Source organism: Aptenodytes forsteri, unplaced genomic scaffold (genome assembly GCF_000699145.1).
Source record: "Aptenodytes forsteri isolate BGI_AS27 unplaced genomic scaffold, ASM69914v1 Scaffold137, whole genome shotgun sequence".
Lineage (NCBI taxonomy): Eukaryota > Metazoa > Chordata > Aves > Sphenisciformes > Spheniscidae > Aptenodytes > Aptenodytes forsteri.
In genome coordinates, this window is record NW_008796221.1 from 3,474,630 (window position 1) to 3,496,767 (window position 22,138).

At 39.5% G+C, this 22,138-nt stretch overlaps 2 protein-coding genes across 2 annotated transcripts in view; both read right to left on the reverse strand.

Moving 5' to 3' along the window:
• Positions 1 to 2,518, reverse strand: part of SLC26A4 (solute carrier family 26 member 4) — a 34,064-nt gene extending 31,546 nt beyond the window's left edge. Inside the window, exon 1 of the mRNA XM_009289091.1 lies at positions 2,433 to 2,518. Within this exon, the coding sequence (XP_009287366.1) occupies positions 2,433 to 2,518 (86 nt within the window). The remainder of the gene's footprint in view (positions 1 to 2,432) is intronic.
• Positions 2,519 to 6,034: 3,516 nt separating this feature from the next.
• Positions 6,035 to 22,138, reverse strand: part of BCAP29 (B-cell receptor associated protein 29) — a 27,202-nt gene continuing 11,098 nt past the window's right edge. Inside the window, exons 4-7 of the mRNA XM_009289031.2 lie at positions 19,478 to 19,613; positions 16,693 to 16,804; positions 8,645 to 8,745; positions 6,035 to 7,029 (exon numbers count right to left, since the gene is read on the reverse strand). Coding sequence (XP_009287306.1) covers positions 6,991 to 7,029; positions 8,645 to 8,745; positions 16,693 to 16,804; positions 19,478 to 19,613 — 388 coding nt within the window. The 3' untranslated portion in view covers positions 6,035 to 6,990. The remainder of the gene's footprint in view (positions 7,030 to 8,644; positions 8,746 to 16,692; positions 16,805 to 19,477; positions 19,614 to 22,138) is intronic.

Below are 22,138 nucleotides of genomic sequence, written 5' to 3' on the forward strand. Positions count from 1 at the left end.
AAGCCGGCCGCCCGGCAGGCGTGCACGCGGGGACAGCGCGGGATGAGGGTCGTTGTCAGCGGGAATTACTCTCCGGCGTGTGGAGCGGGGCTCTCTGCACGCACACGAACCCCACCGACAGGTGGATGGTCTCGTCCCCCTCCACCAGCTGCCCTGAGGAACCATCTGCCCAACGGCAGCCTGCAAAAGTGCTCGCTGTTAAGACGAGCCCGAGGGGACAAGATAGGACTAGCCACTCCACGCACCGCTTGGCCCACACGGAAACCTCCCCTGAGTTTCCAAAGCCCTGCTGCATCCCATGTTCCAAGCTTTGGGAATTGGCTCCACACTGAGATACAAACGCCTAATAAACTGCATCTGCTCTCCGAACCGTCCCTGGGCTCACCCAGCCGCCTTGGCGGGAAGGAGAAGTGGTTCGGAGCCTGCGGGCTCTTTGTGTCACACCTGAAATGTCAGACGGTGGCCCAGGGTTGCAGCTTCTAGTTTGCCCAATGGGGGTCGGAGGGAACGAACTCCTTGGCAGCCCTGCTGTAATTTAGGATTAGAGATAAGACGGGCTGAAAAGTCAACCCTGAACACCGAGTACTGCTGGCTACAACGCAGCTCTTCCATGTTACGTATGGAGGTTACCCTCAGGTGTCCTCCCCACCCCGAGGGACGTTTCAAAATCAGAATCAGTGCCAATGTTTCAACTAACACCGAAGAGGTGCTGAGGGTACTGTATCACACAAAATGTCTGTTCAATGAACTATTCACGCATGGATATTCTTGATGGCCTTGGTTTCAAAGCGTTTTAGTGCAGTCCTAACTTCAGGCATGTTGAAGCCAACATTGCTAAACTGGAAAGAAGCTACTTGCTGAAAGTACGTTTCATAGTGTAACACAGTTCAGGCTTTCTAATTCTGCAACAGGCTTCCCCTGCTGCTGTACTGTAAGAAATGTCTAGGTAAACTACTGAAATGCTTTGATCTGAGCAATGTTGTATTGGGCAGTGAAACAGCCAGCTTCCTAAACTGAATAAAGTTTTGTAGAAGTTTGTAGCACGGCACTGGAGTGAGGAAAAGCTAACAGTTAATGTCTAGTGATAGGACTTTGTGTTATAAGGAAAGTGGTCTTACGTACACGTTACTCACTCCAGAGTGGGAAAGCTTTCAGAGTTTTTTGCTAGCAGATAATACTACAGGGAAATGGAATTAATGTTGGAGAACAGAATAGTAGCTTGATTCAGTTAGACATATACTAAAGCACATACAGAAAACTGAGCTGGCATCAAAAACCAAGTAATCTACTGAGTTAGAATCCACTCCTGATAAAAATGGAGTAGCCTGAAAAGTAGTTTTGAAATCTAACTTTAAAAAGCTGTTGTGGTAACATCTTCTTAGGTTCTAAAATTAACGCAAAGACAATGAAATGACTCCAGAAGGTATAATGGCTTCTAGGCTAAAAATTAAAGCAAAAAATACTAGCAGCAAAAACATTTGCAGGAACCCAACATAGATGCCCTGCATTTAAAACATAGAACATAAAATCAATTTTCAGGACTCGATGCTATGTATTCTTCTCTCCTAGAATTCCCACAAAACTATTATCTTATTATTCATATAGCTATGGTTTTATAAGAGAACTGGATGATATCAAGAAGAAAAAAAAAAGTCATACTGAACATGGCAATTAACACAGGAAGACCACAGTCAGAAGAATTTGAATTGACTGTAACTCACAGTCCTTGCAAATTCGTCTCCTGCAGCCCGCGTCTGGCTGAATTGAACTCTGAGGTTCAGCATCTCACAGGTGATGAGATGCTGTAGGATCATCATCAGATGATGTACAGATGGGAACTCTGTAGGACTGCGCATATTGGCAGGACAGAAGTATGCATGTTTGAGGACAAGAGGTTTCAAGAAAAAAGCTCCGTGTAACACAATGCACTTACCAGTATTTGAAAAGAAAATTATTTGAGGAAGAGGATAAAGAATGCAAACCCTAGCTCAGAATGGATCCTATCCACAGAGACAGATCTGTGTGAAATCAGAAGCAACAAGTTTCTAAACTGCGATGTTGCTGACCCCACTCAGGATGCTACCCTGCGTAGCATCCCCTTTCCCTGGAACACTAGCCCTTCAAGCTAGAAGGCAGGCTTTTTTTCTTGTTTTGTTAGCTTGAAATCTACACCAGTCTTCTAAATCCTTTTGTTCACCTTATTATTTGTTACTATTTCCTACTTAGATCATGTTCATTTTGTACTTGGTATGAGATAAACAGCCTAGGATGGATACACAGCCTGTTTCCAAGTCCCTGCTTACAGTATCACTGTATGCTCTATTCCTGAGTCCTTAACTCTAAATGCCTGAGTCATGCCTGGAGAAGCATCAAAGCCTAAGATTTTGTCCTTACTGGCCAAAAATAACAGTCCCTCCCTTCCTTCCTCTCACATTGTCTCTTTTCTGTACCGTGTCTTAAACTCAAAAGGCAAGGAGTAGTTTAGCACCTTCCCAGCCAACGTAGTTTCTTCTCCCATAGTCACAGGAATATGGGTTTCAACCTCAGTCTAAGGAAGATGTAGAACATGGTCTCACTTTCTAGGTGAGCAGCTATTAAGCTACCTCTCAAAACACAATTATCACTAAAACTACTGCCTCTTCTGGCTGTGTTTTCAGAGAGAAGAGTAAATCCAATCAGACTACACAGACAGTCTGATCTCAGGCAGCAGAATAAAGGAAAGAATTTAAGCTATGACTTAAATAGTCATTGCAGTTAACCTGCAAGTCTTGCAGACATGCTTTTATCACAGCTGCAATTGGTATCTGATTTCCAGACAAGTGAGTTTTGAGAGATGCTTCCCATTTTCATTTTCCTTAGTAGCTGGCTTTGGTATCTCCTCACTTCCAATGGACGTGCTAGTGCTAGTATCTAACTTCCCCTAGACACTAAACATAGGGGGTAGGCTCCCACTCGCTAAACCCTGCTGCACCCAAGCATGTTTGGGAATCTGAACATCCCAGACTTGGTTGTGTTGGTGTGGACTGAAGACCGCCTCGGTAGAGTTCAGAAGGGAACCCTCTAGCGTATATAGTCCTGGTCTATAGGAATGTAGCCTGCTCCCTCTTCCACTCAGCTCTCCCAAAGCTGGAGACAGAATAGCAACATTTAAGGGCAGACTTGCACTTGCGGATGATAATAGGAATTTGCTATGGACCACAATTGTATTTCAGAGTGAAGGACACAAAACTAGAGGGACTGTCTTGTTTTCCTCACAAAGACACCTTGCAATGCCTGTCCCTATTTGCACATTGCCTCAAGAGTGAAACACAAGTATTACATTTTATCATAGAAAATAAAATATTCCACATTATTCCTGAACTGGGGAGGCTCAGTTCCAGAACTGTTTTTAGACCTTACACAATTTATGTACACAGCAATATTCAGCACAGAGTGCTGGAGGATTGGAAAGACATAACTGAGAGCTGATTTTCCAACTTAACCCTATCTGTAAAATGATTTGTATCAGGTTCCATTGGGACCCATATTACAGTTGCCACTGGAATGAGCACTGTCCAAAGGCAAGGCAAAATGAGGGTTTCTGTCCCAAAGAGCTTACAAAGTAAATTCAGCATTTCAAGGAACACTCGAGAACTGAGGCAGTCGTGTCATACTTCTACAATAACTTCACATTTGGAAAAAAAACCTTAAATGCTGAGTAAAAACCACAGCTTTCACCCTTCAAAACAAGCTAGGAAAGCACAGTGTCTTCAATGAGGCTACGTAGCTAGGGACTGCTGTGGCAGCAAATACAGGTAGTGCTACCACAAGAGTACATTTTCAGAAAAGACTGTGCACAATTTATGTTATTAAAGAAGATATGTTTGTTGCAAAAATAGAAAAAGGGAAAAAACATCCTGCTTAGCTAAAGGTGCTTTCATTTAAGGAAACACCGAAGCATGTAGTTAGGTCTATTAATATTCAGGTCAGTTCTCACGCACCCACCATGACCTCACTGCTTTCTTGACTCCACAGAAAAAGGGGTTTATGAAAAAAAAAAAAAAACCCTATGAAAACACATCTCAATTTTTTTTGAAAGCTACTATCAGTTAAACCCGTGCAAATATTTTTAGAATTAATACTCTCTCCTATGCTTCTCCACGAAAGTACTGAAAATGCACATTCCTACTTTTGTAAAGGGGGAAAAAGCTCCAAAACGACGAGACAATTACTTTGACATTATTTAGAGTAGAAAGAGCTCTGAATTCTTACTTCTGGAGACATACCCAGAATTAAATCAACTGTCAAACATGAGTACAGAAGTAATTTTGATTCCATTAGTATTAGTGAAGATTTAACTTTTTCTTCAGCTCTTTCCTACAAAACAGGCAAACATGACCAAAATGCGACCCAACAGCCTGAAAGATCAGGAGTTAGAAACATGAAATTTTGATTCATTCTTTCCCTGTGTATCAACCATAGCTTAAAACATTACCAACGAGAAAACTGTACTTAAAGTTGATCAACCCAGACTCCTGCAGGCTCTGAACACATATAAAGTATTGTGAAACAATGCAAATGCAAAATACTCTGAAAGACTTGCCATCTACTGGAATGTCTAGATATACTATTTAGACTTCTAATTTTAAAAAAGAAACATGTTCTTTCCAAGAATATAGTTCTACAAAGCAGGTATTACAAAATATTTTCAATCTGAGTAACAAAAAGATTATTTTCATGTGAACAAATCTGGGACTCCAAAGAGCTGAGCATGGGGTAACACAACTCAGTCAAATGTGTGATAATCCACAACAGACAGTAGGAGAATGGTGATGGTCATATTCTACTCTGTGACGGGGATCTGGTAAGTGATACAAAGAACAGACATGACAGAAGAAATGACTGGAGGCAAAGCACAAACTCTGTGGGTTTTAAGCAATCTCTAATTTTTAATTAAGGAAACATTCTCTGTGGCCTGATATGCAGGGGTTTTTGTTGTGTTTTAAGCTGTTGTCTCCTCGATCTCCAAGCCAGTGGATCCCCATCTTCCAAGCAGCCAGCAGGACACTGCTAGGCTGAGGTGACTGCCGTAATTACAGAGGGCAGTGTGCGATTACCACGCGTTGAATGAATGTTGCATGTTTAAAAATACCAGGCATCATTTCAGCTTCTGAGGGAGCAGTACATACCACTATGCACTCCTGCACACTTCAGTCACGCTCTACAGCAAAAATTACTGTAAAGCATTCGGACTTCCTTCTCAAGGAGAAGTACTGATACTATCAGTGCATTCACAACTACACATTTTTTGTTCCATGTTATTTTTTCTAAGATAAATTTTTAGGGATGAAGAGTCCAGTGCATGACATCTTTCATTGTAAGTTGCTAATTATCTACCTAATTATTTACTTGTACTATAGGAAGAAATACCAGAAATTTAATGAGTAGATAACAATGGTAAACAGTAAGTAATATTTGCTTTTGTTCTGGGTCTTAAAGTAAGAAAAACAGGTGATATTTTAGTCCTGTAATTAAAAACAGCACTTACTGTTATACCTCTAAGGCTTCCACCATAGTCTTTAGATCAGACTGGAGATAACATTCTACCATAATTTTAAATATTTCAGAAGGGGGGCAGGGGGGAAAAAAAAGCATTCAACTACATCACTAAAACCTGTGTGTATGCGGGTCTTAAAATCTGTAGCTTTTCCTGAAAGTTTTGATATGAATAAACAAATCTCCAGTGTCGTAGAATCTCTGAGAACACATTCTGTACTACTTGAGCAAGGATGAAGTATTTTTTAAAAACATATGCATTCTTACTTAATACGCTATGTTAATATGCTTTATAGTACTTAATACGCTATGTTTAAATTCCAGGGTAAACAAAGCCTATTTCCAGAGCAATCAAAACTACCCCTATGAAGAAGGCTATATTTCCAGGAAAAGTTAAATATCACCAAGTTAGAAGTGTATTTTGTTCTTTGTGTATATACCTATTAACTTTGACGAGAGTATACTGGGAGAGATTTACACAAATAAACCCCGAAAATCATGAACTTAAACAATCCCTTTGATATAACAAACATATCCCACTTTCAAATATAAACTGGAACCAACTAACAAAAAAAACTCAAAACAACTTTCTGAATGCCAAAAAGGGCTTATGCAAAACAGTGCACATTTATTCGAGGTATCGTATCCATGAAAACAAAACAAAACAAACCCAACTATCTACATTTAAAAAGAATTTTTACTTAGCAAGGCAAAAGTAGTTAGGTGGCACATACAGAGTAAACAGATGTGAACAGTGTAAAAATACAGACTGTTAATACCAACCAACCCAAAACTTTGGTTATGAAAACTGAAATAATCCAATATATTAAAGAAAAATAAGCCAGAGGCACGCAAAATATTATTTGTTAAAATACACTCATCCACGTGGCTAAATGAAAGTCACAAGCTAGCCAGATGGATTTAGAAATGCAGTTTCCTTCTTTATTTATTTTCCTTAGATTGATTGTCATTCAGTTTTCCACTGAAGTGGAATGGCTGATGAAAAGCTTTCAGCCTTCTTCACCCCACTGGTAACTGAATTTTTGAAGACTCCAAACAGGTGTTGCAAAGGAGGTTTAGGTAATTGTGTTTTTATGGTATAGCATGATATACAACCTTGCTCAAATGCTACAAGCTAACAGTGCATGATCTGTTACCATTCTGGAAGGCAAAAGCTTGGAGAACTGTCAAGTTGCTCCAGATGGAATTGAAAGATTTCTCCTCACAACAGCAGTAACAAATTCCATGGTAAATTGGGTAAGCCACTTAACATTTTATTTGCAACACAGAATATTTTGGCAACCAAGATATATTAGAGGCATCTGAATAATGACCCGCAGTGCGTGTGCTCTTCAGAAAAATCACCTTTTGTTTCAGATATGCATCAGGAACCTAGACAGCACAAGGCTTTTCACGTTGAAGCAACTGTACTGATGCCATCTGTCTTAGATGCACCTACAGGTCTTTCTTGTCTTCTGCTTCATTTAAACTGTCCTGAAAAGAGATTAAAAATAGTTTTTTATGTTTGGCAAGATCAGAAACCATTGACTCCAGATGCCACATTTTGCCCCCTTGCAGTCATACCTGATTTGTTCACCATACACCCTTCAAAGTTGTAGTCCCACCAATACTACCCCACATAACACGTGCACTTCTGATCCTAGTACAGTAACAGCCACGCAGCCGCCTTTTGCTCCCTGTTCATGTTACAGCTGAACTGTGCAAACTCAGCAGAAAATGTTGTCTGCTATCAGCTGGTTTATCCTTAGGAGCTGCATCTACTGTGTGCTCAGTACCTTCTGTTCTTTGCATTCATAGGTAAACACAGAAAACTGTAAGGATGTGTGGTCTGGACCACAAGACTGTTAGAAATGCAGCAGGACTACTACAGCTCATTACACAGGGAAGCACAACGAAGACAGGACATGCATGGTGGTCTTAATTCGAACACAGATCAGCTGAGCAATCTCTGTAAGAGTGTAAGGTGAGGCTGTGAATCAGTAAGCAGCTTCAGAGAGTACAGGAAAAAGATTATAACCAGCTCAAATTTGCCTTTTTTTTTTTTTTACTTTATTAATACAGGACCAACAAACAACTCTTCTTGAAAAGCAGGTCACCATAATTTTAACATCAATCATTTATTTTCTCCCAAGACCATTACTTGTAAACAGGCTAACTTTCATTTTTATTGAATTTTGGTGGAATTCTGAGGCAGATATTAGGCATGGAACATACAAACATCTGTCAGACAACTTAAAAAACAAGCAGAGCTCCCAGTTCTACCAGAAATAATTACTGTATATATTATGCGTATTATAGCCATGCACATATGCAAACCCAGTCAAAATGCTAATTCAGCTTTTGCTTGCTATGTTTCTTTTTTTGGTTTGTACTTCAGTTTGAATTTTTAGAGTAGCCTGTTTCTAGCCTAGGCTGTTTCTTGTTACTGTTTTTTTTTTGTTCTTGCGTATCAACACGATTGCAACATTTATAATCCAGTATTGCAAAAGCATGTTTAAAGAGCAAATAAAATAAAATTACTCTTATAATTGATGTATATAGCACACACACACACTACTCCTGTAATTTTCTTCCAAGATTTCAGTTTGATCATCACAGGCAAAACTACTGAATCTTCTTTCCCAAGTGACAGCAAAATTGAGTCTATTGATGACCTGAGCTTTGTCACCTGATGTGCAAAAAAAGAAGATGCTAATAGCTTTGCTGTCCAGTCCTTGAAAAACAAAATTCTACTACTTTGATGAAGTTGAAAGAGTGCTGCCCATTGTAACTTTATGCTATACTAAAGATTTTGGTAAATTCTCTTGCATAATACATACCCAACAAGCAGAATTTTGCTGGTACAATTTCAGAACATTGTGCTCATATAGCGATCCAGAACCACCTACCTGAAGCCATTCATATTCTTTCATCAGATTATCATATTCTCTTTTAAGGCCTTCGAAGTTTAAAGAGTGCTGCCCATTGTAACTTTATGCTATACTAAAGATTTTGGTAAATTCTCTTGCATAATACATACCCAACAAGCAGAATTTTGCTGGTACAATTTCAGAACATTGTGCTCATATAGCGATCCAGAACCACCTACCTGAAGCCATTCATATTCTTTCATCAGATTATCATATTCTCTTTTAAGGCCTTCAGACTGCTTTTTAACTGCAGTCACTTCATTATTTGCCTTGTGGAGAGCTGTAAAATATCAGAATTAGTGTTTTAATTATTATTTGTACTCTTGCAGTTCCTCAGAGCCCTAGTTATGTATTAGGGCTCCACTGCACTAGACAGTCCTTCCTCTGAAAAAAAAAGCTTAAGTTTAAAACAGAGCATCACAGATGGACACAGGAAGAGATGTGCAGGACAGGGAGGGGAAAGAGAATGACTTGTGTTCAGGAAGAGCAGCACAACGAAGAGGAAGGGGCTGTAATAAAGGTAAGGGCAAGACCAATAAACTGTTGACAGGGGTGACAAGTTAGTGATGACTACAGTGTTCTGTCACATTGCAGAAGACAGTTCTAGAAAAACAAAACTCTACAACCCCAAAACCAAAACTGTCAGCCCTCTTAAAACAAAGAGGGAACTCAAACACTGGGCAAGATTTTAGCAAAGCAACTGAGGCCGTCTGTAAAATGAGGGGGGGGAGAGATATAATACATTATTATAGGAGCATAGCCCCCCCCCCCCCCTTTTCACCCTGTTATATATTTTACCATGCATGAGTTAATTCATTAGAAGCATCATCACTTTATGGATGAGAAGGCAGAAACGGTGGTGGTAGGATAGACAACTGTGAACAGGTTTTTATCATGGGAAGAAGTAATTATTGCTCTACTCATAATCTCAACAGCAATAAACTGAGAGCATGTCTATGCTGCAGTACAAAACAGCCCAGGACTCCATAAGGGCTGATTTACAATGCAGGGTAAATCAGCATAAAGTTTCATAAAGCCACTACTCCTAAGCTGTTATGTAAGCATACAAGTAAGGTCATTTAGATATTTTCTTATTCCTCTGCTATAGGTATCTCAGGTATCTTTATATCTCTCTGCTGTAGCAGCACAGGCATACCCTAAAACTTGATTTATTCATGCTAAAACAGAGAAATGTTGTTAACGACCTATAAGGTTGCCTCACATAGCCAGATGTAAAAAAACAAGTCTTGATGGTACAAATAAAAAGCATTTGCCATTTTCCTTGTTCCAAAAATGTGGATCCATCCTTCAACTGTGAGCTTCTTGAGACAGACTGTTCTTTCCCAGAGACCTCCAAGACACTCAAGAATTGCAGCACCTCTGTAAGAGCCTGTTCTCAAAAGATGAGGAGCTAGATGTGGTTTTGTTAAGCACCTAGCTACAAGCACTCTGGTCTTAACCATGGTTCACTTTGGGAGCTAGTTCCTGAAACATCAGGACCCAAGAGATTTGACCACTCTCCTACATGCAAAAAGGAAGACTCCCTCCCCCAGCATTTCTGCTATTTTTAATTTATTAATTTGAATAGATAGATTCAAAAGCATTCTCATTTTGAAAGTCTGCAAGTGGTTTTCCACTAATAGGACTTTTACCTAGCCTGAAATTCTGGTCTACTGAAGTTAATTACACTTATGTCTATTGATTCCAACATGGTCAAACATTCATCCCATCTCTTTACATACTTTCTTTAATTTCCATACTCTTAATCAGATATCTTTCATCCTTTAATGCATTCTCGACAGCATCAATACAAAAAACACTTTCTAAAGGTTTTGGTATTTGCAATAACCATGATTTCCACACATCCGACAAGTCAAACCCCATTGCATTTACTCTCTTTCTGATTTTGCTACTGTTTAAAATATTCAACAATAAAATTTGGAAATCACTCTAAAACTTATGACAATTTGATAAGCTTCTGATTTTTAAGCTGTAGACAAAAAACATATGCATATGCTATTTCACCTCTTCAAGAATCTGATCATTAGAAAGCTAAATTTTGCCTGTTTAAACATTCTTGTACATAGTTAGTTACAGTAAAAATTAACACTATCTCATTTCTGAAGAAGTCATAATACTATTTAGCTGTTTACAAGCAGCAGTACAGTACTTTAGTTGCAACTAAAAACTACTGTATCTTTAAAACATGAACAAAATATCTAAAAGTATCTGCAAACCAAGAAAGCAAACAAGCCACTGCATTGTTTCAGTGTTTTGACAAAAACAGACGTATGACAGGAATACCTCACCTAACCCTAGAAGAAGAGAAAGCAAAGAGCAGATTGTCCTTTCCACCTGTGTTGGCTATGGACAAAAAAAAAAAAAAACAAAACCAAAAAACCACCAAAAAACCCCCAACCACCAAGAACACCAAACCCAGACTCATTCCTGTTGGGGCCACACAATAAAAAGGAGCGTCACATCTTTGATAACATGAATTCCCTCCCCAGTGTGTCAACTTCTCTGGATGTCTTCTTGTCAAGCAACGGAGACTGTCCATACACTGCTGCTCAACTGTTTTGCCACTGCACGAACACTGCAGTGCAGCCAAGTAGATTGTACAGGTATATTGTTTGTCATATGGATCGTATCATATGAACACTGATCCAGCAGAAAACAGAAGATCCTTTGTGTACACAATACAGTTATTATTTCTGGCTTCCATCTGGACTGTTACTTTGCCTCACAGGAGACAGAGCAGCTGGACTGGCAGCAAGCAAAACCCAACAGCTGATTGTTCCTACCAACTAAATGCACGAGCAGGCAAGAAGTGAGAACGCTGCTTCTACGCTAATGCAACTAATGAGAGGAATAGTCAGTAAGTCTCAAAACGGGAATCCAGCCTCAGTACTGAGAGAGGTATGCCATCCTTTTTCATTCCTTCCCCTTCCCTTCAAAGAAAAATCGACAAAATATTCTTAGGGCAGTATATCAATGGAAGACATTTATGGCAAACTTTATCCTTTTACACTTAATGTGTAACTGGAGGTCCACAAACTAATGTAACATACAGTCTGGGAGAAGTAGAGAACTTGTCCTTCCCTTACCACATTCTCTGTATCCTGTTCCAGGATAGATAGTTTACTTCAGATGCCTCTAAAGTTGAAGCAGGATGAGGAATAAAATTGCTCTGAAGAGGTTACCACAGCCCAGCAGCTGTAGCATTTATATTATCTTCTCATTTCAACAAGGATGGAGAACCTAACAGTAAAACAAAACCAAACAGCAACAAAAGCAACCAGTGATTCTTTGGGTATTTCCCTGCACAACTGCTAGTCCTGGTCTGCCTAAATGACTTGAGTTACAGTGCTTGCTACTAAGGAAACGATCTGGAACTTAAATTAGCATTGCTCACAATACAAGTCTACAACCCAAATGATTTGGACTAGTTTAAGACTATCCCTCTCTTAAAAGAGTCTTCAAGTTGAGAAAGAGCTATTCACATTTAAGAATTTAAGCACTGACGGGACAAGAGGTTTGCCAACAAATACGCTGTAAAGCTGGAAACAACTCCAGTCAAGTAATTCCATATTAATTCTGAATTCTCTCCTTAAAATGTAATGGTCAGATAAAGTTTAAAAAGAGAAGGCAGGGCCAAAAAATTACACACAAATTTGCTCCAAGTACCTTTTGCAACCTCAAATGAAATTTTGTTACAAAAGGCATGTTACAGCATCTTCAAATGGCATAAATGACCTTGTATAACAAAACCATGCTTGCTGTACGCAGCGACATCCCTTCGAATCAACAAATATGAATATCAACTCTTGTTGCATGTGACATTGTGCAATGGCTCCCACCAAGGTTATGATCTCACAGTTAAAAAGTAAGGTTAAGTAAGATGGACTTTGTTTCTAAACCTCCCTCTGCCATCGGCTAAATAACATGAGACTGTGGCCAATTCTTTTAACTTATATCTCGTATTCCCAGCTTACAAAAGAAAGCTGACAGTTTGGGTTTGGTTTTCTTTTTCTTTGTTTCTTTGTTTGTTTTTAAGAACTGGAATGCTTCAGTGGAGCTCAACATAAATATATTTTTCATACATGGCACTAGCCTGCCTGGCAACATGAAGGCCAAGCTGAATTCTGACTGGCAGCAACAGTTCTATGAAATGTATTCCCATTGTCTGTATTGTTTATATCTTTCTACCACCTAATAATCTTAGCATTTAAGTGAGAGTTGTACATCTGTACATGCATACTTTCTAGAATAGTCAACAATTAAAAGCTATTTCAAAACCAGCCCTCCATATGAATTGTTGCTCTCTTACTCCTGTCTCCTACAGCACTATGCAACCGTGAAACAAAAAGCACTCGTGACACATTCTGTACACAAAACAAACCTCATTAAAGGATGCACAGAAGTTTCACCAGAATTTCCTCCTGCCCCACTGTATGCCTATGACAACAATATATAAAAATAGAGAAAAAGTTGAACTAAAGTTTAAAAGTGCCTAAATTACTTTGGTGAGTCAGTACACATTTCACAAAGTGAAATCCTAATGGCAGAGACAAAGAAACAGTCTTGAGTTTTGTCTCAATGTGGCACTACAGACTCAGCTCAAAGATGCAATAAGGTCACAGCTCAATAACTGCACACAGGTGCTGGGGACCGCAATGCCCATTATGCTCCATCAGATGCAGATAGAAGCTTTAGGTGCATGTTATTTGCCATGAAATATTGCTAGAAGAGTGAAGTGTCAACGAGCTGGACAGGAGTCTGCCACCAGCGTGTTCTGCTGTAAGACTTGATCAATACTAGTTGTCCTGTGTAAATTTCTATTGTGTAAATGAAGCTGTAGCCTTTACCATACACTAGGACAATGCCACCAAAAAAATGACCCGAGATAAAAGGCGGAATAGTACAGCATTGCAGAAGTCTCCCTCCTGCCCAAAGGGTCCCATAGTAACAAATGGACATTTACACATCAGCATTTCCACAGTGTGGGATCTGTGAGCGTGAAAACAAAGCTAATGCACCAAAAGTCTTGTTCCTGCCCCCAACCGAAGGATCGCTGTAAGGACAGCTGCTTTATGAAATTTCTCTCATACTCTGGCATCATCTCCAGTTGCAAATAGTTTGTTTTCCTCGTAGCTTTTTGCGTAATTTTCAAAACTATCAAAATGAAACAATCATAGCACCTCTTCTTTCCCCAGAAAATTTCTGTATGTCTGAGACCAGCAGCCATACCGAGAGCCTTTAATTATCTGAATCAACATTTTGTTAGAAATTATGTCTAATGTGTAGCAGGAGAAACATTCTCACATCTGCACTGGTGGTCCTAGGTATATTTATTTCTAGGTATCAGTGAGACATTTTTCATAATATGTAAGTGTATCAATAAAATACCATCTCAGAAGGTTTCTAAACAGTCATGTTATTACATGTCCAGGTATGCTAAAAATGGATTTAGGCTCTGAAAGTGCTAGCCCCACTGCTGGGTGCCTGTAAAGCCCCCAGTATGTGGGTCTGCAATAAAGTAGTGAAGAACTAGCCCCCTTCCCTTCGCTTCTGCAATAAAGCAAAAAAGGGCATCAAGGGGGATAGAAAAGTCAAGTCTGAAAAGAAAACAAATTTGGCTGAAATCTTTGTTGCTCATTTCCAACCTTTCCTCAGATTTTACTACTCGGTCTCTTCGTCTTGTATTTTCATTATTACCCCCCACCTGCCCAGAGCACAGTAGGTGGCAAAATGTCTTCTTAACTTAGGATTTCACTTACAGTTAAGTGGACAAAAAAACCCGTAAGGTAGACTGTGTTTCCTGTAAAAGGTAGAAAGCTGAAGAACTAGGGATGAGTCTCCTGAAAGTCTGCAATAATCATGGTCTACACTACAATTTCAGTCAGAATTTCAAAGAGAGGAGACATACAGTATTTCCTCTGCCAGAAGTTGTAAATACTGCATCAAAACCTTACAGAAAGTTTGGATCTCCCCTGAAGTCACAGCACTAATCTGATACTAAACTACGTTATTTAAACGTGAAGCAGACTTACATTTAGGACTCCTCCTGGGTGCCACTCTATTGAGGTAACGCACCTTTCAACATGTGGCCTACTATGAAGTAATATATCACCATATCACCATGCATAAGTAGCTTAACAAGTGTACCAGACCAGAGCAATGAGTATTTGAAACTGCTCTGTGAAAAAGATTATACTTGTTTTTTCATCCAAGCAGCAAAAAAAAAAAAAACCCCAAATCCCAACCAAACAAGAACAAAATCCAAATTTATTACTCTTACTAATACTACAGCTGAAAAACAAAAAAACAAAAAGAAAACCCCAAAAAACCAAACCAGAAAAGTTTTCCTTTTTTTACTAGTTTTGCCTTGCTTCATTACTACGTGACACCCCCCATTCTTCACTCCCTTCCTCCCCACAAAATACCCACAAAATTCCATGGATTGGACTTTGTGGACACAAAGAAAAAGTTACTTTAGTCATGTGAGCTCAGTGGCATGAAAAATTGTTAAAAAGAGGTAAAACAAGCCTTTCAATCTCAACTTCGATACTGCATAATGCATTGCTCACACTTAGCGAGCATGAAACTCAACATTCACCTGCTCAGTTGCAGAAGTTTCAGAAGAAAACAGTAAATTTGATTGACATTAAATCTCTAACACTCCACAGAAAGCTGTGTCTACAGATGTGGCTATTATCAAGTACTTTAAGCTTTCTGGCTATCAGTTTGCTCAAAATAACGTGTAAGAAAACTTACAAAAAAATAAGACAGACATACCTAACACCATCTAGCTGATGATGGTAATTAACATAACCATGGGATTTTCTGTTTTGGCAATGAGGGGGACGGCATCAGGGGAAGGGTTGTAAATATTTTCCTATTCATTCCTTAAAAAGACCCTCTCCCCCACTTTTCCCCAACAAAAGACTCAAGCATGCCTTAATTTATACATCTTTTGGATGGACAACAGCCCACAGGGAGAATGCAGCTGAAGCAGCGTGTGGTAAATCTATTTATTCCTTAGCTTTCTCTAGCATTCCTCACTGAAAAGCTTACATTATATTAGTGTTACATACCACCAGTTAGTTTAAATAAAACATACGCATTTAAGTTTTTCATTGATCCTGTCACTTCAAAGGCAGTTTTCCCCCCTTTCTTTAAGAAAACAGCAGGAGACAGAAAACCTACAATCAAACCTGCCTGAGAATGTGAACTAATGAGACCCTCTACTTAACGATTCTTGTTGCTTCAGGTGCAGCTGAAGACAGCTGTTCTGCAGTTCTTGTTTGTCTTCCCAGCGGACAATGAAAAACTATTAATGAAATATTTGTTGTTATTTTTACAGCTTTGTAGCAGTGCCATGCAATAGGAAAGCAGGGCTATGTTTTGATGACAACATACTATCTGGTACCATGAAAATCTGTGTTTTGTTACAGTCTGAACATCTGATTAATGCTTACAAGGTCACAGGCAGTGTTATCTTAAAAACACTAATTTCAGATGAGCAGGTGTTCATAAGCATCACACACCTTGACAGATCCCAATAAGACAGAACCAAACAGGTAAAATCTGCTTCTATCTCAATTTGGGTTGCCAAGAAAGCAGTTTTGACAACCTAAACCTTAAACATGGAAGCTGCTAACAAAAGTATTATGTTACAAATTGCAAGGCATGTTTCCTTGTAGGAAAAAAAAAAAAGATTAAAAAAACAACACTAACACCTCTGCTGCAGGAGATAGATAGATTTACAATACTAGTCAAGGACTTTTCTGCTATCTGACCAAATCCCTACTTTATAGAAAAAACCTCAACCACATACTTCCCCATTTTATACCAGGAGAGTGGCTGATATGTATGACGTGAAAGATCAATCTGATGCCTATAAGCAACCTGCAATTGATTCCATATCCTGGTCATGTCATTGATGAGTCCACACCACTTAAATAGATCAGTTCAATTTCTTAATAATTACAATTTAACTAAGGTGTTCAAATTACACTGTGCACATGTTCATAATGAAAACATTTACTACAATATGGGGATGGCAATGGCATGTTTTTCCAGTTCCTAGTCAAATGTAAAGAAACCACAACCCAAGTGTTCTGTAAACTGCTGTAGTTAATGCTATACTTAGAATAAATTTTTTGACATCCAGTGTTGAAATCATCTTTTTCTTAATTGCAAAGAAGTCCTAACCCATACTTACCATTTGATGTCTTCTGTAGCTCTGCTTTCAAATGTTCAACTTCCTCCTTCAACTTTTCATCAGTTGCTTCCGCTGACTCTTTCTTTTTACTGCTCCCTTTTTCACTCAAGGCCTATTAAAACCCACAGTTGCTACAATTAATTTTGTTTTCATTAGTCTGACATTAATGCCAAACAGCCAGAGAATGTCAGCCTTGATCATGCAAAGTGACAGGTTTTATCAAGTGCCAACGTGACACAGGCAGATACTCAGTCATTCTAGGGGGGAAAAACAAAAAAAAAAAACCCAAACACACACAAAAAAGGTTCAATGTTTTAAGTTGATAGTAATGGCATACTTGTAATAGTATGGTATTATCTCCTGTGTAAGAGTACTTTGTATCTCTGCATCAGGCCCACAACTTCTGTTTAGGTTATAAATGGCTTTTCCAGAAGACTTACACTGGGACTGCAAGTGACAGAACACTGCCATGTTTATGTGCAACTTGTTCTAATAATTTATTCTTATTTAAATCATGTAATACATCACAAATCTCTCCTTGTAGGTTTGCAGCTACTTCTTCAATCTTCAGAATACTTCAATACCCAGATTAGATTCCCACTGAAATTAAAGAAAATCTAAGAAAGGATTCAGGAAGAGCCCTGTAAGGACTAAACACAAGAGCAGTATACTCCCTGTACTCTGAAAATGTTGGCACTACTATACTTATGCACACTCTTATCATTAAGGCAATTGCTATGGATGACTTAAAGTATCGTAAGTTAAGGATTAGACCCCATAATTAGACCCTTTGCTCATATAGCCTCTATTATTCAACCAAGCATCATCTCTGTTATGGAAATGGCAAAAGAAGTGGTAAACACTTAATGGGAAAAAGAAAAGTAGAACAACTGAGACGAACAGCTGTTAGGTGAACTCATCAGAGCTTACTGGGCACAGGTGGGAACAGAGAGGAAAGATTACTTTAGGAAGAAGAACTGTTTATAAAGACTGGTAAACAATCCAAAGAAAAGAGCTGAAGAAAATTTAACCAAAGAGCAGAGATTGCATTTGACTGCTGGTAACAAAACCATAGCCAATTTGTCATTAAATTGGCCACAGATTGCCTCCTTTACTTTGTGCTCCCCTCTTTCTATTAGTTATTTCTGTAAACTTTTATCTTAAAATCCTGTGCTCCATGGAACCTCTGAACAGGAGACAGTGCAGACCTAGCACACTGGAGTAAACTTACAGTATTTATACTTACAGCCAGTGCCCTATATGCAATTGTTCTTGCCTCCCTCTCATGGTGGAATGAAGCACGCTTGTAAATGAACACAAATGCAGGGGCCAAGCCACAGAGGAACCTAAGTCATAGTATCTCTATAAAGTTAAAATAAACCAATTCTGAACACTTTGCACCTCCAGCACAATGGAGATCCAGCCACAGCATGTTGGCTGTAGGTGTGGCTACCACTGTTTTTGCAAACCATGCAATCAAACACACAGGAATACAGTTTCCAGTTTCTGGCTATCACTTACAAGCAGCTAAGAGAATGTGTTGCTAAGAGAATGTGAAAGCAGAACAAAAAGAGGACTTTTGGCCAAATCCCAAGAGGACAGAGGGGGGTGGTGGTGGGGGAGTACCAGTATGCAGTAAAGAGACAAATTCCATGGCTGAGGGAGGGAGTCTGGATCATTTTGACAAAATACTAAATCCAAAAATTCTGGAATCGTTTCGTACTTGGAAAATACCTAACACACACTCTATTGATCCTTGTTTTACGACACCTCTCAAACAACGGGATTTTTCTGCATCCCTTCTAGTACTTTTTGTGCAGAGTCTGTTCTCTTTGTCTGAAGATTTATTACAAAAAAATTACAGTGCTGGTAACCACAGACATTGCTCCAAACTGGAAGGAAACCTGTACACACCTGCAGTGAATTTTGTTTTGACAATGTGCCAGACTGAAGAACGCTGTAGAAGTCTTGATACCATGGATATCTGCACTCTAACTTACGGTTCAACCTCTCCCAACAGAAGTCAAACCAACAAATTATGAGAAAAGATTTCATAAATTTATCTTTATTATCTTTGCTGACTTCCCTTCCTGCATACAACTGTATATTGAACCACAACAGACAAATGATAGCTTAATTTTCTCCATTCTTCTCATAAAAACAACATGTCTTTGGTCCATTGGTGGTTATTTTAACGAAGAAGTTTTTGGTAATATCCTCATTAGTACTATGGCAGTGCCCTACTGAGAAAGGAAGGTATTAGGAGATTGGCTGACCCACCATAAAAACAGATGCAAGAATACAAAATACAATAAATACAAAAGACCAATTTTACAAATTAGAAAAGACATTTCAGGACTGGAGCAAATCTTATTTAGAAGAAACAGCCAGCACGAGAACAGCTATATTGTAGGCTTTTCCATACTGGACTGCTATAGCCCTGACCTAAAGAGCCAACTGTTTAGGATAAAAAGAATAAAATTAGTGTCTCCCTTTACTTTGCTATGATTAAATTCAAAGAGATATTTTAAGAATATATTACTACTTTGATGAAATTTGTACTGGAAAGACAGAACATTTATTTGGATTACTTTAGTTTCCTTTGTTAATAAAATGCTACTGAAATTTGTATTCAGTATTCTGAGTTACATATTGTAAGAACTTTGTTCTTCCTTTTTCCACCAGAAGAAAACAAATGAACGGACATTACTCAGTAGCAAACTATCCCCATAGTATTTTGTACTACTTGCTGTATAAGAAAATAACTAAAAAAGTTGCAAGATACCTCCTGCAGCCTTTCATTCTCGGCCATGTATTTTTTGGCTGCTTCAGTAGCATCATTTACTTGTGTTTCCAGAGCTGCATGAGATGCCATCCCTTTTGCCAACTGAGTAAGAAGGGTAACAGTACGTCTCAATACACTGGTGAAGAAACACAGTGAACAGCACAGTAATTCACAGCACAAATTAGAAAAACCCAAACAACCAAAACCACCAAAACAACCCCTTTTCTCTCTCTCTGCACTAGATGTGAAAACAAAACCACAAGAGGACTGTTTAAGCACCTGAAGGGAAACATCCAGGCTCACTGATGACAAATAATAGTAAAATAAGAGACTGAAAAGATTTTAATCCATCAGAAGTCTGATTTTTACCTGATGCAGAACCTTCCTCCTCCCAAAAACCCACAGCCATTAAAGGGTCAGAGACCTGCTTGCTTAAAGGCTGAAATACTCTTACACGACCTAGTGTTTTAACTAGGATGGATCTCTGAATACAAGACCCAAGCAACATATTACGGTAATGAGTACAATGCAAAAAAAAAAACCCAACACAACTTTATAAAAGGCCTTACAAGAATAAAATTAGCAATGTGAGCATATTAATCTTCAAAGTACTCTGTCAATACTGTATAAATCAGAACATGCATGAATGTCAGCACTCATATGGCACCTCAAATCTAAGCTTTGCAAATACCTCTCGATTTGATCTAGCAATTGCCTCTTTGCATCACTACTTTCATTATTCATCTTGGAGTCTTTCAAAGCAGTACGTTGCTGAATCAAGGAAAGGCCAAAGCAACACTGAATTAATTCCTGTAATATAACTATGCAGCTGCTCTTCAAAAGAAATCTGAAAATCCAAGTAATTGGCTTTTTCATAACTGAAGGCGTATTAATAGACCTTTTGGCTTTCAAGGTAAGCCCTCCTCCCTGCTTTTTAATTGAAAGCTCATTTTCTTATTTTTTTGGTTTTAATAAAAAAAGTTAAGGTCCCCATGTCACTACTTTTCCAAGGGTTAGCGTGTTTTACTATTGCTTATTAATTTATAGATGCAGCAGTCAGGAGTCAGTAAAACACCATTACTAAAACAGAATCACAGAATCATACAGGTTGAAAGGGCCTTCCAGAGGTCGTCCTGTCCAAGCTCCTGCCCAAAGCAGAAACAGGTAGAGCGGATTGCTCAGAGGCTTGTCCAGTTGAGCTCCCACCGTCTCCAATGATGGAGATTCCACTGTCTTTCAGGGTCTTTGTTCCAGTGTTTGACCGCTCTTGATAGTAGAAAAAGTACTTTATCACAAGTCAGAATTTCCCAGGTTCCTGGCCTGTTGACTCTTGTCATTCCTGTGTGGATCCACTGAGAAGAGCTGGCTCCATCTTCTCTACATTCTACCACTAGATAGCTGTAGAAAGCAATAGGATCTCCCCTTCAATGTCTCTCTTTCTGGCTGAAGCCAAGCTCCCTCATCCTCTCCTCATAGGTCATGTGTTTCAGCCCCCAACCTTCTCGGTACCCCCGCTGCAGTACTCCGGTATTTTGGGGAGTCAAAACTGGACATGGTCCTGCAGCTGCAGTACCAAATGTGCCAGATAGAGGGGAACGACCACTTCTCTTGACCGGCTGGCTACACCCTTGCTATTACAGCTCAATACATGATTGGCTGTCTACCAGGATCCCCAGGTCCTTTTCTGCAAAACTGCTTTCTACCCAGCCAGCCAGTCCCCAGCCTGGATGCTGTACGTGGTTATCCTGTAAGACAACAGACTTTCCATTTGCCTTTGTTGAGCTTCGTGAGATTTCTGGCAGCACATTTCTCCAACCTGTCTAGTTCTCTTGAACAGCAGCCCTGCCCTCTGAGATGTCAACCACTCTAATTTGGTACTGTCTGCAAACTTGCCGAGAGCACATTCAATTCCATCATCCAGGTTGTTAATAAGGACATTAAACAGTATTGAGCCCAGTACCAATCCCTGAGGGGCACCAGCTGGAATCTGCATTACTATCATCCTTTGAGCCCAAAGGCCCAGAGAATTTTCCACCCACATTTTTCTCCACTTCTCCAGCCCATATCCCCCCACAGTTAGGCTATCAGGATACCACAAGAGACTATATCAAAGGCCTTGCTAAAGGCACACAACATCCACTGCTCTGCCCTTTATCCACACAGCCAGTCATCTCATTGCAGAAGGCAACATGGATGATCAAGCATGATCTCCCCTCAGTAAATCCGTGCTGGCTGTTCCAAGTCATTGTATCCTTCATGTCCCTGGAAATGGCTTTGAGTAAGATTTGCTCCATAACCTTTCCAGGGAGGTGAGGCTGCTTAGTCTCTAGTTCCCTACATCCTGCTTTTTGTCCTCTTGAAGGCAGGTGCAATGTTTGCCTTTTTGCAGTCACTAGGATCCTCCCCCGATCACCATGATCTTTCAAAGATGACAGAGCTCAGCCTTGCAATGACATTGGCCAACTCCCTCTGCATGCAAGAATCATAGAATCATTAAGGTTGGAAAAGACCTCTAAGATCGAGTCCAACCGTCAACCCAACACCACCATGCCCACTAAACCATGTCCCTAAGCACCTCATCTACACGTCTTTTAAATACCTCCAGGGATGGGGACTCAACCACTTCCCTGGGCAGCCTGTGCCAATGTTTAACCACTCTTT